This window comes from Caretta caretta, chromosome 16 (genome assembly GCF_965140235.1).
Source record: "Caretta caretta isolate rCarCar2 chromosome 16, rCarCar1.hap1, whole genome shotgun sequence".
Lineage (NCBI taxonomy): Eukaryota > Metazoa > Chordata > Testudines > Cheloniidae > Caretta > Caretta caretta.
Genome location: NC_134221.1, coordinates 14,706,827 through 14,722,375, shown reverse-complemented (window position 1 = coordinate 14,722,375; position 15,549 = coordinate 14,706,827). Strand labels below are relative to the sequence as shown.

Below are 15,549 nucleotides of genomic sequence, written 5' to 3'. Positions count from 1 at the left end.
CTGTAGTGCAATCTCTTTATCATGAAAGGGTAACTTACAAATATAGATTTTTTTGTTATTTTGTTTACATTTACGGGAGATACTGCTGAGATACAACCTCACCTGAAAGTGAGAACAGACATTCGCATGGCACTTTTGTAGCCGGCGTTGCACGGTATCTATGTGCCAGATATGCTAAACATTCATATGCCCCTTCATGCTTTGGCCACCATTCCAGAGGACATGCTTCCATGCTGATGACGCTCATTAAAAAATAATGCGTTAATTAAATTTGCGACTGAACTCCTTGGGGGAGAATTGTACATCTCCTGTTCTGTTTTACCTGCATTCTGCCCTATATTTCATGTTGTAGCAGTCTCGGATGATAACCCAGCACATGTTCCTTTTAAAACACTTTCATTGGTGATTTGACAAAACCCAAAGAAGGTACCAATATGAGATTTCTAAAACTAGCTACAGCACTCGACCCAAGGTTTAAGAATCTGAAGTGCCACCCAAAATCTGAGAGGGACGAGGTGTGGAGCATGCTTTCAGAAGTCTTAAAAGAGCAACACTCCATTATGGAAACTACAGAATCTGAACCACCAAAAAAGAAAATCAACCTTCTGCTGGTGGCATCTGACTCAGGTGATGAAAATAAACATGCATTGGTCCGCTCTACTTTGGATCGTTATCAAGCAGAACCCATCACCAGCATGGACACGTCCCCTGGAATGGTGGTTGAACCATGAAGGGACATATGAATCTTTAGCACACCTGGAACGTAAATCTCTTGAGTGCCATGCAAATGCCTCTTCTCACTTTCAGGTGACATTGTAAACAAGAAGTGGGCAGCATTATATCCTGAAAATTGTAACCAAACTTGTTTGTCTGAGCAATTGGCTGAACAAGAAGTAGGACTGAGTGGACTTGAAGGCTCTGAAGTTTTGCATTATTTTATTTTTGAATGCAGTTATTTTTTGTACATAATTCTACATTTGTAAATTAAACTTTCATGATAAAGAGATTGCACTACAGTACTTGTATTAGGTGAATTGAAAAATACTATTTCTTTTGGTTTTTTGCAGTGCAAATATTTGTAATAAAAATAATTATAAAGTGAGCACTGTACACTTGGTATTCTGTGTTGTAACTGAAATCAATATATTTGAAAAGTTAGAAAACACCCAAAAATATTTAAATAAATGGTATTCTATTATTGTTTAACAGCACGATTAATAGCATGATTAATCGCAATTAATTTTTTAAATCGCGTGATTAATTGTGATTAATTTTTTAATCGCCTGACATCCCCAATTATTATCCATATTTTAGAGATGGGAAACTGAGGCAGAGAGAGGTTAAGTGACTTGCCCAAGCTCACACAGAGAATCTGAGAACTGAATCCAGATCTCCTGAATCCCAACCAAGTGCCTTATCTGCAAGCTCATCCTTCTTTCCTGACTGAATATCTTACTGGAGAGATGACAATTCTGAATGTGAAATGAACAGTGGCTCTTTATAAAGACAGAGCAACTTCCTTGAGAAGGGACTGTAATTAACTATTGACTCTTTGGATGTACATTTTTCCCTCTCTTTTTTATATAGGTCCATTGCCTGGTTTGTTTATATTTTGAATGTTCAAGATGAAGATTAATGTTTTTACTTGTTCTCTTCCAACATCCTCATGCTACATCCTGATGTTGTAATCTGGTTACTTGTTTTTTGGTTCGTATTTCCTAGCCAGTGAGACACTGGGCCAGCCATAACGGTGCTTCAGGATTGTTATTAGGGAGGTGTTCTGGAAACGTGCATATCTGATCTTATCTTTCCGTAATAGATAAAGATGTGTCCGAAATTTTCCTGGGAAAATGATTTGCTTTGAAATATCCCAGGAAAAGGCGGGAAAATGCTTTGGAAATGCTGCGGAGAGAGCAGTAGTGTTGAGTTATTATTGTAACACGCTGTTATTGATCATCCTCAGGGCACCAGTTTCTTGAGCCAACACAATGCCTGAAGTGAGAATGAAGGTAACATGGAAGGTAACGAGGCGCGTTATAAATCAGGGGAGGTTCTGAACAGAGAGCCTGATGAGAAGGGTGGAGCATAACCTCTTTAACAAGGGACTTGACACAAAAGTTCAAGAGTCCGAGCATGCATCCACCTAAGGAAAACACCAGGCATTCAAACCAGCTGTGTCCTGTCTACACACAGGCTCAAGGAACGAGAACAGCACAGAGGAGGGGCGAGGACAGGGATGAAGGAACCATAAGACACAATAGATAGGTTAATCTTAACTAGACCCTGAAACCAGAAAACATCAGCAGCGTTTTGCTGGGCAGCTCTCTGCTCACACCGCGTTGCTCCTGAAGGTGATGACTTTAATTTTCAGTAAGACCCTCCAGTTCTCCCACAAGTCCCTGGGAGAATGAGTAACCCCAGGTAAGGGAATCCACCATTGCAGGCCTCCCTTGGGACTTTGTTGACGACGGCCGCTATCCAAAGCCCATTCACTTCAATGGATCAGGCCCTAGAGGAGTATTGCAAGCATCTGCCTATAGCAAAGTGATCCCAAAGCCAGTGGTCAGAGGCCCTATTCTCTAGCGCCTTTTCTTATGGGTTTGTACAGTGCCTGGCACAGAAGGGTCCTGTCCACGAATGGACCTCCTGCGCATGACCACAATACAAACAATATTAATAATGCCCCTCCTGGCTAAGAGCCTGATCCAAAGTCAATGGAGTCTTCCCAATGGAGATTCTGCCTTAGGACAAGCTACAGGAGCTGGTACCTGTGTACTGTAGGATTACTGTCTGCTCATCCCATCCAATCCGACTGGCAGCAAAGCAGCTATAATTCCCAGCATCCTCAGGGACAGCCTCCTTGATTATCAGGGTGCCCTGAGCATCTATGAGAAACCTAGAACAAGAAAGAAAAGAGCAGGGGTGGGGGAAAGGTCACCATGAAAACAAAGCTCAGAAAAAGAAGAAAATACAGCATGACTTGCCCTAAAAAAATCTCCTTGCACTTTTCCCAAATAAAAAGTTAAAAGGGGAATTCATAGGTCAAATTTCGCCCTTAACCAAAAAAAAAAAGTAACAGACGGATCAGCTACAGCTGAAACGAGGCCTAACAACTAAAGCAAATGTTTCCATGAATAAGAAAAAAAAAATCAGAACATTTTTTACTTTTTTTGGTTTTCTGCAATTTAAGTAAAAAACCACACCAAAACAAATGTCCGGTACTGTGTTCCTAGCCTAAATCTTTGCAACATGGCGCTAGTCAGGGAGCCTGAAAGTGAAATTTATCAGAAACTGACAATAAATAAAGGTCAAAAGTAAGTTTATTTCCATTGTTCCTCCCCTCCTTGCACGCTACAGAGCGTGAAAAGTCACTTTGATTTTAACATGCTTTCACAGCCTCCGCAACCTCCAGTGTTATTAGCAGCAGAGATAAGGAAGCATGGTTTTTTTAAATATATTCATTTTAAGTAGACCGAGCCCTTCTAATCTCTGATGTGCAGTTCATATAATTTCCTGCCGTTTCCCCCTTTTCCCTTTATCAACCCACTCCAGGCACATGAACCACCAGAAATCCTTCTCCGGTTACCTGTGGGGACTCATTTAATAGCCCCCACCCCCCCAAAGAAAAAAAACAAACAGCCCGACGCAGTGAGCAGGCCAAAGAGAACAAACATGACTCAGCCAACGCCTCCGAGAGTGGAGATCCCTCTTAAGCCCAGGAGAAGTCGGCAAGGGGGTGCAGCTCTGCCCCTCCAGCATTGCAACAGTCCCCAAGAGACAAACTCCTCCATTTCATGAGGTCAAGGCCCAGCCTAGACTAAACACTAACACATCAAACCCCTATCACGGAACTGGCCACACCACCGCTGCCCCAGCCCCTTTACCAGCATGAGGCTGCAGCCATGTTTTGTAACCTGGCTAAAAGCTTTGGTCTGACCAAGCCGGCCTCCGCCTGCAGGAGGTCTGGAAACAGCAATAAAAGCCTTGTACTCAATACCCTTTGGTGTGCACGGGGTGGAAAAGGTGCCCCCTTTCCCTCCTCCTCCCCCCGCTGCCCACCCTCATGAGTCTGAGGCTGCTCTGCTGAGTGGGGCTGACACATGGCAGTTTGCATCGAAGCCCAGGAGTGAAGCGGCCAAGGCTCTGATTAGCTAACGTTACCTGCCGTCCTTTTCCAGGGCTCGGTCCCACCGTTTCCAGGAGATTCGGGGCGCAGGGTGGCCCAGCGCCGTGCAGTTGAGCCTCACCTCCCCACCCCTGGTGAACGACTGCGAGCTTGTGGCCACCCGTACTCGAGGCGCCTCTACACACAGAGAAACACAACGTGGGTCAGACACCAGTCATCTGCTCCCAGCTCCAGAGGCCCAATTCCTGGCTCTCCCCCTCCTACTGCAGAGGGTGAGCACAGGGAAGGCGGTAAAGAAACCGTGGCCGAGAGCAGTGAAACTGGTGTGGAAGAAATCAAATCCTCTCCCTCTGTTTGGATGCAGTAAGTCAGAGACAATTTTTATTTCAAGCAATTGTGGGGGAGACTGCAAGTCAGGAGTTACCCTGGCCTTAGACAAGACTCTGAACAACAAGTGGTTTATCACATATATTTATAGTTTTCGTCACATGCATTGGCGAATAGCAATTGCACTTTGTTTATACATTTTCAGTCCTGATGTCTTATTATTATTAACGATTTTCTGCTACCACTACATTCTATTTTGTCTAAAAACAAGGTCAGACAGCTTAGCAATTTTCCATACGCTTTCCCCAGTCCTGCTTTGCAAGTCTCGTGTTATTAGGGTTAAAGTTAGCCTAACTTTTGCCCTGTTTCTAACAGAACCAAGGTGGCTACACTTAAATCTCTTTCTGTCACTTCCTACTTCCACACTGGGATTCTGGAATGGCAATGTTCCTCAGGTCCAGCCTTGCCATTGGTGGGGCTACAGGCCATACGTTGCTGCTCCCTCCAGCCTCACAATTGAATGAGGGGAGCAGCGTGGTGAAGCGGTCATTATAGGGTTAACTGGGTTACTCAGCGCAGTAGGGGGTGCAGCCATGCTCCACCCTTCCCTTACGTCCTGTTCAGTCAGTGGGAACATTCCCCCCATAACTCTCTTGGGATGCAGTTAAATAAAGCAGCAAGTTCCCGGCCTGCAGTCCTGCCACTAGGCTGATCTATGGCTTGGGGAGCTTGCAAGGAAGCAGGGGTTCCAGAAGAGCAGAGACTCAAGGAGCAGAGACTTGCTTTGCTGATCCATCAGGCCAGCTCTGATCTTGGTGACAAGTGACTTTCACAAAGCACTGGGGATGCCACCTCCTGCACTGCTTCTGCTCATATAAACCCATACAGGATGACACAGATCCTTCCAAACAGACCCTTTGTAAGACTCTTGGATCTGTGGCGTGCCCTGGAGAAGCAACCGGTACGTTCCCCCCACTTCAGCTCAGACTCTAAGGGATTTCAGGCCCAGCCAAGGACAGGTAATCGCCTCAACATAGGGCTCAGATATTGCATGGAGACAGGACAGCTTACCCTGAACAAAGAGCCAGATGGAAGCATTAGCTGTCCCACGGCTGTTGCTTGCAGTGCATTCGTACCGGCCACCATCATCCAACTGAACACTGACAATCTCCAGCGAGAGGTTCCGCAGGACCCTCACCCATCCCTCGTCTGGCTGCAGCACCTTCCCATCCCGGCTCCAGGTCAGATTATAAGCAACGTCTCCTGACACTGGGCAAGACATGATCACTCCTTGTCCTGGCAATGCAGTGATGTTCCTAGGGGGCACCAGGTACGGAGGCGGCTCTGCATGGGGGAAGCAAACAGCAGGGTCCAATTATCCAGGCTGCTGACCCCCATTCACACCACTGGAGTCAGTCCCAAATTCTGTCATTCAGAGGTCTCTAACACTGAAGCGCTGAGCTTGACCATTAAATATTGGAAGCAAAGCCCAGGGGCGGGAGCCTGGGCTGAGGCTGTCACCTGCCCGAGTTGCCCCCCGCCATCCTCAGTACTGACCGGTGACAGAGAGGTAGCCGCGAGCTCGTGCTGCCCCAGCTTTGCTAACAGCTGTGCACTCATAAAAACCTTCATCGCTTCCGGAAACCACAGGGATCTCCCAGCTGCTGGTCCCAGAATCCCTGGGGAAAAAACCAAAAAACCCCCCTGAGACTGGAGAGGAAGACACCCGGCTCTCCTCTTTTGGCACTGGCTGAGATTTTCACAAGCAACTCACCATTTATGGCGCCTTAATTGTGGGGAGTCCCACTGAAGGCACCTTCAAGGGGCCAGATTGGCTGAAAGCAGAATCTCAGGGGTTTTTGACAACTGGACCGACGCTGGGATTTTTCCTAAAATCTCTCCCCCGTGCAGCAATGACAAGAGCACTAGCATAGACAGGGTGCTTGGGGGTTTATCTCCGTGCTGTCTAGACCTGCTTAGAGCTGGGTTACATGGCACGGAGGCCCCCACTCTCTCCACTGCTCTCCCTAGCAGCAGTGGGAGATCACAATTCACACGCAGTTCCTTTTACCCCTGCATCCCAAGTGTGTCTCCTTAGCCTGCACGCAGGCTGGAGGTTTGGGGGCTCATGTGTAAAGACCTTTATCTTGCATTTTGCTGCAGAAGGAATGAGGAACCCACTGCAACCACACTGAAAACCCACTGTGTTGTGTCACGGAGTACCAAGAGAAGCCGCTGTCTGAGTCAGCATGACAGCAGCGACAGCAGGGAACAAGCAGTCCATAAGATCTTCAGGGCCTCAGTGGGAATTCCAATTGGAAGGGAAATTTCCCACTTGGTCCCCTGAGCCACGTGTATTCTTCACCCTACTGCTAATGCATGGACTTCACCACCACAATCTCAAAGGAAGCAGCATTCCAGTAACTCCAAGTGACCAGATTGGACGGTGGAGGTCAGCCGTACCCACCCCCCAGAGAGCAAGCCAGATCCACTCTGTGGAGACAGATAGCAAAGAGTAACACAGTGGCTGTCATGCCGGGACAGAGCCAATGGTTCATCCTGGTGGGGAGAACATATCTCCAATCTCAGCTATTGAAGGTACGTCCGAAGAACATGCAAGAACATACGGTGTAATGTTATGCCATGGAACAAATACCTTCCTGTCCCCCAAGCTGGACATCATTTTGTGCCCTGGAGCATGAGGATTGCTAGCCCTTGTAATTAACATCCTGGCCAGACCTACCTATATTTGTATGTGGGTTTGGGGAAATTTACCAAGTAACTGACTTACTGCAGTAGAGCCTGAGACTTACGTGAAAAGTTGATCCTTTCCAAGCATCTCCCCACCACGGCTGAGCTTCAGTCGGAAGGGGATCTCGCTCTGGGCAGAGCAGCTGATCAGCAGTGACTGATTGTGATAAGCCTGGATTTTACTGGGCATGTTCACTTTGGGTAGACCTGGGTGGTGGGGACAGGCATGGGGTAAAGAGAGAGAGAGAGAGAGAGACTCCCTAATTCTCAGAAACAGAACATTGAAAATTTGATTGGGGAGAGGGAAAAAAAAAATAACCATGAAAAAAACCAAACTGGACCCCTGTGCTGAAATGGAACGGTCTTTCCTTTAAAGAATGAGCAGCCCCTGTCTGGCTTTGTCCTAATAACTCACTATAAGAAGCTAAAGTTAGGGCCTCATTTGGTAAGGCGCAGGTCCTGCTGTAATGATATGTTTACTTGCAGTATATTCTGCAGACATTAGATCTCTGTGTGCTCTGTAGAGTACTAGAGAGGGTGTGGTTCTGGTAAACAATGGAGACGAAGCTGGATCTCAAAGCTGTGTAGAAACCTGTTTGTTCATGGTTCTAATTGCAGCTGTTTGGGTTTAATAAATACATCCTGTCTGCGAAAGGCTGTGATTCCATAGTCTATTATGACACTGGCTACTTCTCCCTTTCTGGGCATTTATACCATACATATCACTGCAATATCTGCTTCACCCCTGCTTTCAAATAGCAGCCTCACTCCTTGAGCCACATAGGACAAGCTTCTCCCTAACCTTGTCTGTACATTTATACTAAATGTGTAACTGGCTATGCCTCCTCAAAACAGAGCAGGCAGCTACAGACCCTTCTCCCAGAAGAGGGCTACGTTTTGTGCTCCTGAAAGGAAGTTGGACAGATGAACCCCGCAAGGTAGGTGGGGTTCTACCATGGAGGGAGTATTAGAGAAATGTCCGTTCAGAACCTGGGACATTACACCTACCTCCAGCCCTTTCCTGGGTGATTTCAGGTACCTGCTTGTAAGAGGAATAAAAGCTGGTTGGCCTATTCCGATGCTACTCTACGAGCTACAGAAAGGCATCAAGCCAGCAGCTCTGAACCTCTTCCCGCTAGGACCGTACAAACCAGAGCTGCTCACCTGGGACCACACTGGTGTAGGCGACTCCCGATACACGCTGCAATGGGTGTCCATCTGGGTCTTCCCCTGTCACTTTCAGCAAGAAGCTTCCCATGGGTGCCTGGAATTGGGGTCCCACCCAGAGCTGGCTAGAGGAGTCATTGGAGAAAGGCCGCGTCGGCAGGGAGACGAGGGGCCGGCCAGAGCTGTCATACAGCTCCACGCTCTTCAGGTGCCCTGGAGGCTCCAAGCCAGTGCAGTTAATCAGCACAGAGCCAGGAAGCCCTGCAGAGACAGGGGAAGGCAGCGGGGAGAGCAAGGAATGGGACTGCATCCAGGACAGTCATTGTAAAGCACTGTGACCTTTCCTCTCTGCTGCAAACATCACCCCTATTATTCGGCGGCTGGGATCACTGCTTTCCATGCTCATCTCATCGTTACCTTGGGCTCCCCTGCCTGTCTGCATCCACCTGCTGTCTCATTTTATACTTCGACTGCAGGCTCCTTGGGGCAGGGACTGCGTTTGTTCTACATTTGTACAGCGCCTAGCACAATGAGGCCCTGCTCTATGGTTGGGACCCCTAGGCACTGCCGCTGTATAAACAATAGCGCCTGCTGGCTCCAGGCTGGATTGCTGCAACACGCTCCACTCAGAGCTGCTCCGAAGGCCACTCGAAGCTTCAGCAAACATGGAACAGAGCAGCTTGCCCCAGAGCCCAGCAAAACAGCGGGAGCCCACTTATCTTCAGCTCCATTCGCTCTCTAGCACGCCGCGTCTTACGGACCCTCCTGCCCCCTCCACACACATGCACGCGCGCCATGGGAAGAGCAGGAGGTACCATGCACAGGCCGCTCTCTGGGGTGGTTTAGGTCGAACGTAGGTTGGTGGGAAAAGCTGGCTCGGAAACGGATGGCGCTGACGCCCGTGATTCTCACTGAGTGGCGGCCGCTGCTCTGGATCTGAAAGCAGCAAACAGACGTCACATCATCAAGTGTAGAAAGGGGGTAGCTCTGACTCCTGAAGCTGCCCACCATGCAGGATCAGGGGGTAGGGGAGAAGGGAGAGGCTGCAGTAAGCCGCAGACAGACCTTTTTAGTAGCCTGCATTCTGGGCAGGCACACACTTCCTTCTGCAGCCCTGGAGAGCCACAATGGGATCGGAGTGACAGAACGAGTGGAACCCTGGGGGGAATCTTTATGTTCAGTGAGGCCAAATTCTCTGTTGCAAATGGGAGCATTTCCATTACTTCAATGGAGTTTCACCCCGACACCACTAGAGAAGCTGGCCCTCGGACTTTTAGAGTTGACTTCAAAGTGCCCTTAACCAATTGACACCTTCCTGAGAAGTCCCATGCCCCTATTTATTCAGGGCACTTGGCTTTCCTTAGAACCCCACGAAGTATTCCCGGTGGCCAGCCCATTGCCTTCCAGAGTGGAGCTGGTGGTGGAAGGGGAAAACCCAGCCCCTGGGTCAGCCTCCCTTCCTGCATCAGGGCCGAAGTTATCACAAGGGACCCAGCTCCCAGAGGGGGCAGGGGACTAGGGAGGCAACACTTGGGTGCTACAGGGAAGGGTGCCCAGGCTGGAACCAGTTAACGAGGCAGCTGCAGCGTCTCCACCCTAGAGAGGGGATAGATCCTGGGGAGCAAGCTGGGGACAAGACATCAAAGTTGCATTCTATACATTTCTTCACGTCTCTTGGCACATGGAGAACCTCTCAGGCAAAGGGGTTTGCCTGCTCTAGGATCTGGCCTAGATAGGCCCCTGGCCCAGCAATTCCTTTCGCTTCCATCCTACCTTGACTGACCACACGCCTGGCCGGTGAGGCTTGACAGTCAGCACCTTGGCGGAGTTCGGGATGTTGAGGTGTTCCTCCAGGCCCCGGCCTTTCTGAAGGATCTTCCCTGCACCGGCAAGCGGAATCCTTGGGTTAGCACCTCCTGCTTCCCGCTCACCCGTCCCAGGAGGGACGGCCCACCCCCGCTACATCCAATAGTTGGTGGCTTTCCAACAAGCCATGCCCGACGCATCTGCCCATTACGGTCTACCCAGGACAGAGGAAGGCAGAAGCCCAGTCTCCGAGTTGCCTGTTCTCAGCAGGAGTCTGTTTGCATCACAGCCTCCAGGGCCGCCTTCTGCCCGTAGCCCCGAGTGGCTAGCAGCAGGCTCAGCATTGTATTCCCACACCTGACAGGCCCACAGAGCTTTCTCCTCCCACCAGGTTTTAGCGCCACTTCCGACATTACGGCTCCCTCCACAGACCCTGTGCCCCTGGAGAAAGCAGCCTGGGATCCCAGCTCTCTCCAACCCAAGCCCTGCCACGCTAGCTAGCCGCTCCTTTTCCATTTTTGCTGGAGGTTGCTCATCTTTCCCTCACCCTCTTCTCTAAGGAGAGACACCCTCCCAGCCCGCTGCCCTTCCTCCTCCCGTGTATGACCACACACCCACCTACCCACATTTCCCTCTGCTCATTCTAAACCCTCAGTATTCACGGCCTCTCGGTCCCTTCCACGGGACCCGGGCAGCTGGGAGAGTCTCTCGTTCACCCATGCTGCCTATCTATCTGCACCGCTCCCTTCCCAGCTCCGAGCCCCCATATCACTGCTCTTTAACCCTCATCCTCCTGGTCTCCCTCGTGTCCTCAGCACTCTCTGCAGGTCGTTTGCTCACACCATGCGTTGACAATGCTTGGGGAAAGCCAGCCACGTGGCGTAATTTCAGTGGCTGAGGAGCAGTTATTGTCAATCAGCAGTTGTCAACTGACAGCTGAGAAGAAAAGCCCGGAAGGGATAGGGGAAAAGCAGGTCTTACAAAATTAAAGTATGAATTTAACATGGCAAAGGGGAAGGGACACACTTGGGAGCTTAACGAGGTCTTTGCAGCTCATTACTTTTTGCTGAACAGATTTTTGCCCTGTGGCTTGTCTCCCTCAGTGCAGCTCAGCTTGGTTATTTCCTGGCTTCAGTCTCCCATTCGCTCATCAAACGAGCCCCTGGTCGGGTCCCCAGAAGGGACTGAACTCAGGACCTTTTTAGCTCTAAATCCCAGCTCTCTGCTGCTTGGGCCAGTGGACCCGCAGCTGGCATAGGCTGCTCACTAGGCTCTCCCCATAGCCGGAACTGTCCTCCCCCTGCCCGAGGTTGGGACCCGCTTGCTGATAATGCCCTGAGACATACCTGCCGGATCCCTGACTTCGATCTCTGGAGCGGGGCCGCTCACGGAGATGGTGACTTCCTTCAGGCTGGGGTCAAAGGGAACCAGCCAGGTGTGCTCTCCCCCCTGCTTGTGGTCTGTGGACAGCAGGTGGACTTTGGAGGCCTGGATAGCCTCTTCTACCCATTTCAGCACCTACGGGGCAGAGAGGGTGACATGGAGCAGGGACATAGGACTGGAAGGCGCCTCAAATGCGAAACGCGGTCCCCTCCTATCACAGGCCACCCCACCGTAAACCCGGGATGCTCTCTGGTGTGCCGGGATGCACAAACATTGAGATATTGGGAGGGGGCCTGCTGTCAGGGCTGTTGCCCCTGGTTACCTCTCCCCCGAAGGTGCAGAGGTGGTAAGAGTCCAGGCACAAACTAGGCGGGGGGGATACACACTGTATGTATATAGACATTAGTTCAGTCACATGAGCAGGAGGGACCGAGCCTTCTCGAGATTCACCATCAAGATCTTGAGCAACAACTCAACTGGAGGGCAAAGCCTGGCTCCTCCAGCCCCATGGGAAAGTCTTTAATGGGCACTGCACCCCTCCCCAGCCATCCTGGTGCCATGAGGTGCACATTGTGCGCTCTCCCACGGGGAGGAAAGCAGGCTAGGAAGGGCACAGACCTGTATCAGAACCTGCACCATGCCCAAGGGCCGAGACAAACGCATTTGGACAGCCCAGTATATGCAACGTGGGGAGCTCCTGGGACGCCGCAGGGTGGGGCTGAGCAGGGGGGTGGTGTGCACGGGAGATGGGACAGCCAGAGCAGGCAGCACAGGACAGAGCCAGGCTCCTTAGCATGTTCTTTGCTCCTCCCGCCCTTGCTCACACCTGCCCCTCCCCCCCTTGCTCACACCTGACCCTCCCTTTCCCCTTCAGTTTCACGCCTTGCACCGTTTTCTTTGTTCCTGTAAAAAAAGAAAAACAACCTGCTTGGGAAAGTCCTGCAGGGGATCCAGTGCCGGAGCCCAGCCCCTGCTCCCTGTGGGCCCTGCGCCCAGAGAAGTGATAGGACCGGGGGGAGGTTAGATATCACCTCAGTCCCCGGAAAAATCATGGAGCAGGTCCTCAAAGAATCAATCCTGAAGCACTTACATGAGAGGAAAGTGATCAGGAACAGTCAGCATGGATTCACCAAGGGAAGGTCATGCCTGACTAATCTAATCGCCTTCTATGATGAGATTACTAGTTCTGTGGATGAAGGGAAAGCAGTGGATGTATTGTTTCTTGACTTTAGCAAAGCTTTTGACACGGTCTCCCACAGTATTCTTGTCAGCAAGTTAGAGAAGTATGGGCTGGATGAATGGACTATAAGGTGGGTAGAAAGTTGGCTAGATTGTCGGGCTCAATGGGTAGTGATCAATGGCTCCATGTCTAGTTGGCAGCCGGTGTCAAGTGGAGTGCCCCAGGGGTCGGTCCTGGGGCCGGTTTTGTTCAATATCTTCATAAATGATCTGGAGGATGGTGTGGATTGCACTCTCAGCAAATTTGCGGATGATACTAAACTGGGAGGAGTGGTAGATACGCTGGAGGGAAGGGATAGGATACAGAGGGACCTAGACAAATTGGAGGATTGGGCCAAAAGAAATCTGATGAGGTTCAATAAGGATAAGTGCAGGGTCCTGCACTTAGGACGGAAGAACCCAATGCACAGCTACAGACTAGGGACCAAATGGCTAGGCAGCAGTTCTGTGGAAAAGGACCTAGGGGTGACAGTGGACGAGAAGCTGGATATGAGTCAGCAGTGTGCCCTTGTTGCCAAGAAGGCCAACGGCATTTTGGGATGTATAAGTAGGGGCATAGCGAGCAGATTGAGGGACGTGATCGTCCCCCTCTATTCGACATTGGTGAGGCCTCATCTGGAGTACTGTGTCCAGTTTTGGGCCCCACACTACAAGAAGGATGTGGATAAATTGGAGAGAGTCCAGCGAAGGGCAACAAAAATGATTAGGGGTCTGGAACACATGACTTATGCGGAGAAGCTGAGGGAACTGGGATTGTTTAGTCTGCAGAAGAGAAGAATGAAGGGGGATTTGATAGCTGCTTTCAACTACCTGAGAGGTGGTTTCAGAGAGGATGGTTCTAGACTATTCTCAGTGGTAGAAGAGGACAGGACAAGGAGTAATGGTCTCAAGTTGCAGTGGGGGAGGTTTAGGCTGGATATTAGGAAAAACTTTTTCACTAGGAGGGTGGTGAAACACTGGAATGCGTTACCTAGGGAGGTGCTAGAATCTCCTTCCTTAGAAGTTTTTAAGGTCAGGCTTGACAAAGCCCTGGTTGGGATGACTTAATTGGGGATTGGTCCTGCTTTGAGCAGGGGGTTGGACTAGATGACCTCCTGAGGTCCCTTCCAACCCTGATATTCTATGATTCTATGATTCTATATGGACACAGAAATCCAGCTCCAGTTCCTCCCCTTGCCCAAGGGAAGAACCAGTCTAAGGGAGCCCCTCGATCTCCAGAGCGGAGCTCAGCTGGCAACAGGAAACTCCTGACTGGCTACCAGTGCTGACCCCAGCCTGCTCCTAGCCAGAAGGACGGTGCAGGACTTCGGGTGATTGCAGTCCCAGCTCCTGGCACTCAGGAGACCTGGATTCAACTCCACGCTCTGTCACAGGCTTGAGTGTGACCTTGGGCAAGCGACTAGTCTCTGTGCTGCGCTTTGCCACCTGTGCAATGGGGCCAATAGTCCTGCCCTACCTCACAGGGGGTGGTGACGATAAATACACTACAGGCTGCGGGATGCTCAGGGACTGGGGTACCATTACCTTGGTAACAGGGACCCGCCTGAGTACCATAGATAGCACGTCACACCTCATACACAAACGCAAGATACAACGGCATTTACTGGTCCCATCGGTCCCTGCAGCTGGGTCCAGAGAATGGGAACAAGGAAACCAGTCTTTGCACAGAATTAAGGGCCAAATCCTCAACCTGACAGGGCTCCAGTGATTGACACGGCATCTGAGGATCCAGCCTTAACTGTTTATCCCGAACATGCTGTTTTCCAGGTGCTGGAGCAGGGAGGGAGGCAGGGTGCAGGGAAAAGGAGACAGCAGCAAGGGCTGATCCTTTCCAGTTACAAAGCAAACACACACACTTGCTGATGTTAGAGGAATTAAAGATTCTGGCGTGATTGTTATTGCCAGATGGCTCCCACTCAGCCGCTCGGAGCAGATGAGTGATTAGCCCGCCCCTTGCCCACGGGAATACTGTGCAAGAGCCAGCCGCCAGGAAGGGGGGCGGAAGGGAGGCAGAAGGAGACCTCACCGCTCCAAACCTGTTGCTGTTAATAGTTAGACAGACGCTGGGCTCCTGCTCTCCAAGCACTTCACAGACCGGCCGGGTCAAGACCGTCAAAGGCAGGAGTCTAAAGTCAGGCTCCATAGTTAGGGACCTGTCTGATTTTCAAAGGTGTGGAGCCCCCAACAGCTCCCACCGCGGTCCTGGTTTTAAGGTCTTGGCCTTACTCCTCCACACCCCAGGGGTAGTATCGTCTCCATTCTACAGACGGGGAAATGGAGGCCCAAAGAAGTGGAAGCACTTAACCCAGGATCACGCAGCTAGCCTGCGAGGCAACCAGAAACAGACCCCAGGTCTACAGACTCCCAGGCTCCTGCGTTAGCCCTGAGACAACCATCTTCTTCAGTCCCCCGGAGCGGGAACAGGGGATTAGATGGGCACTGAGGCTTTGCTCCTGAATGCCCAAACCTCCAGGAAGTCCCTAAGGGATAACAATCCATGGCACGTCAATCTAAGCCACTAATGTGACGACAGAAGACAAAAAGACAAAAGAGCCTTGCATTGCTAACTTGATGAGGCCACCTGAACTAAAGGGGATCGACAGCATCAAGCCAGTGAAGGAGAGAGGCCTCTGATCATCATGATCTTATCATGCCATCCCAGCCACCCAAAACATAAAGGAGACTCTGAAAACCATCCAAGTCTTCCATTCTCGCAGGCAGGGTCATTGTAGCCACGCTGGTCCCAGGAT

At 50.5% G+C, this 15,549-nt stretch overlaps 1 protein-coding gene across 1 annotated transcript in view; it reads right to left on the bottom strand.

The window, feature by feature from the left end:
* Positions 1-15,549, bottom strand: part of HMCN2 (hemicentin 2) — a 107,576-nt gene that overhangs the window by 88,350 nt on the left and 3,677 nt on the right. Inside the window, exons 4-12 of the mRNA XM_075120309.1 lie at positions 11,524-11,695; positions 10,145-10,251; positions 9,187-9,307; positions 8,369-8,632; positions 7,267-7,411; positions 6,011-6,132; positions 5,525-5,797; positions 4,162-4,303; positions 2,769-2,896 (exon numbers count right to left, since the gene is read on the bottom strand). Of these exons, the coding sequence (XP_074976410.1) occupies positions 2,769-2,896; positions 4,162-4,303; positions 5,525-5,797; positions 6,011-6,132; positions 7,267-7,411; positions 8,369-8,632; positions 9,187-9,307; positions 10,145-10,251; positions 11,524-11,695 (1,474 nt within the window). The remainder of the gene's footprint in view (positions 1-2,768; positions 2,897-4,161; positions 4,304-5,524; positions 5,798-6,010; positions 6,133-7,266; positions 7,412-8,368; positions 8,633-9,186; positions 9,308-10,144; positions 10,252-11,523; positions 11,696-15,549) is intronic.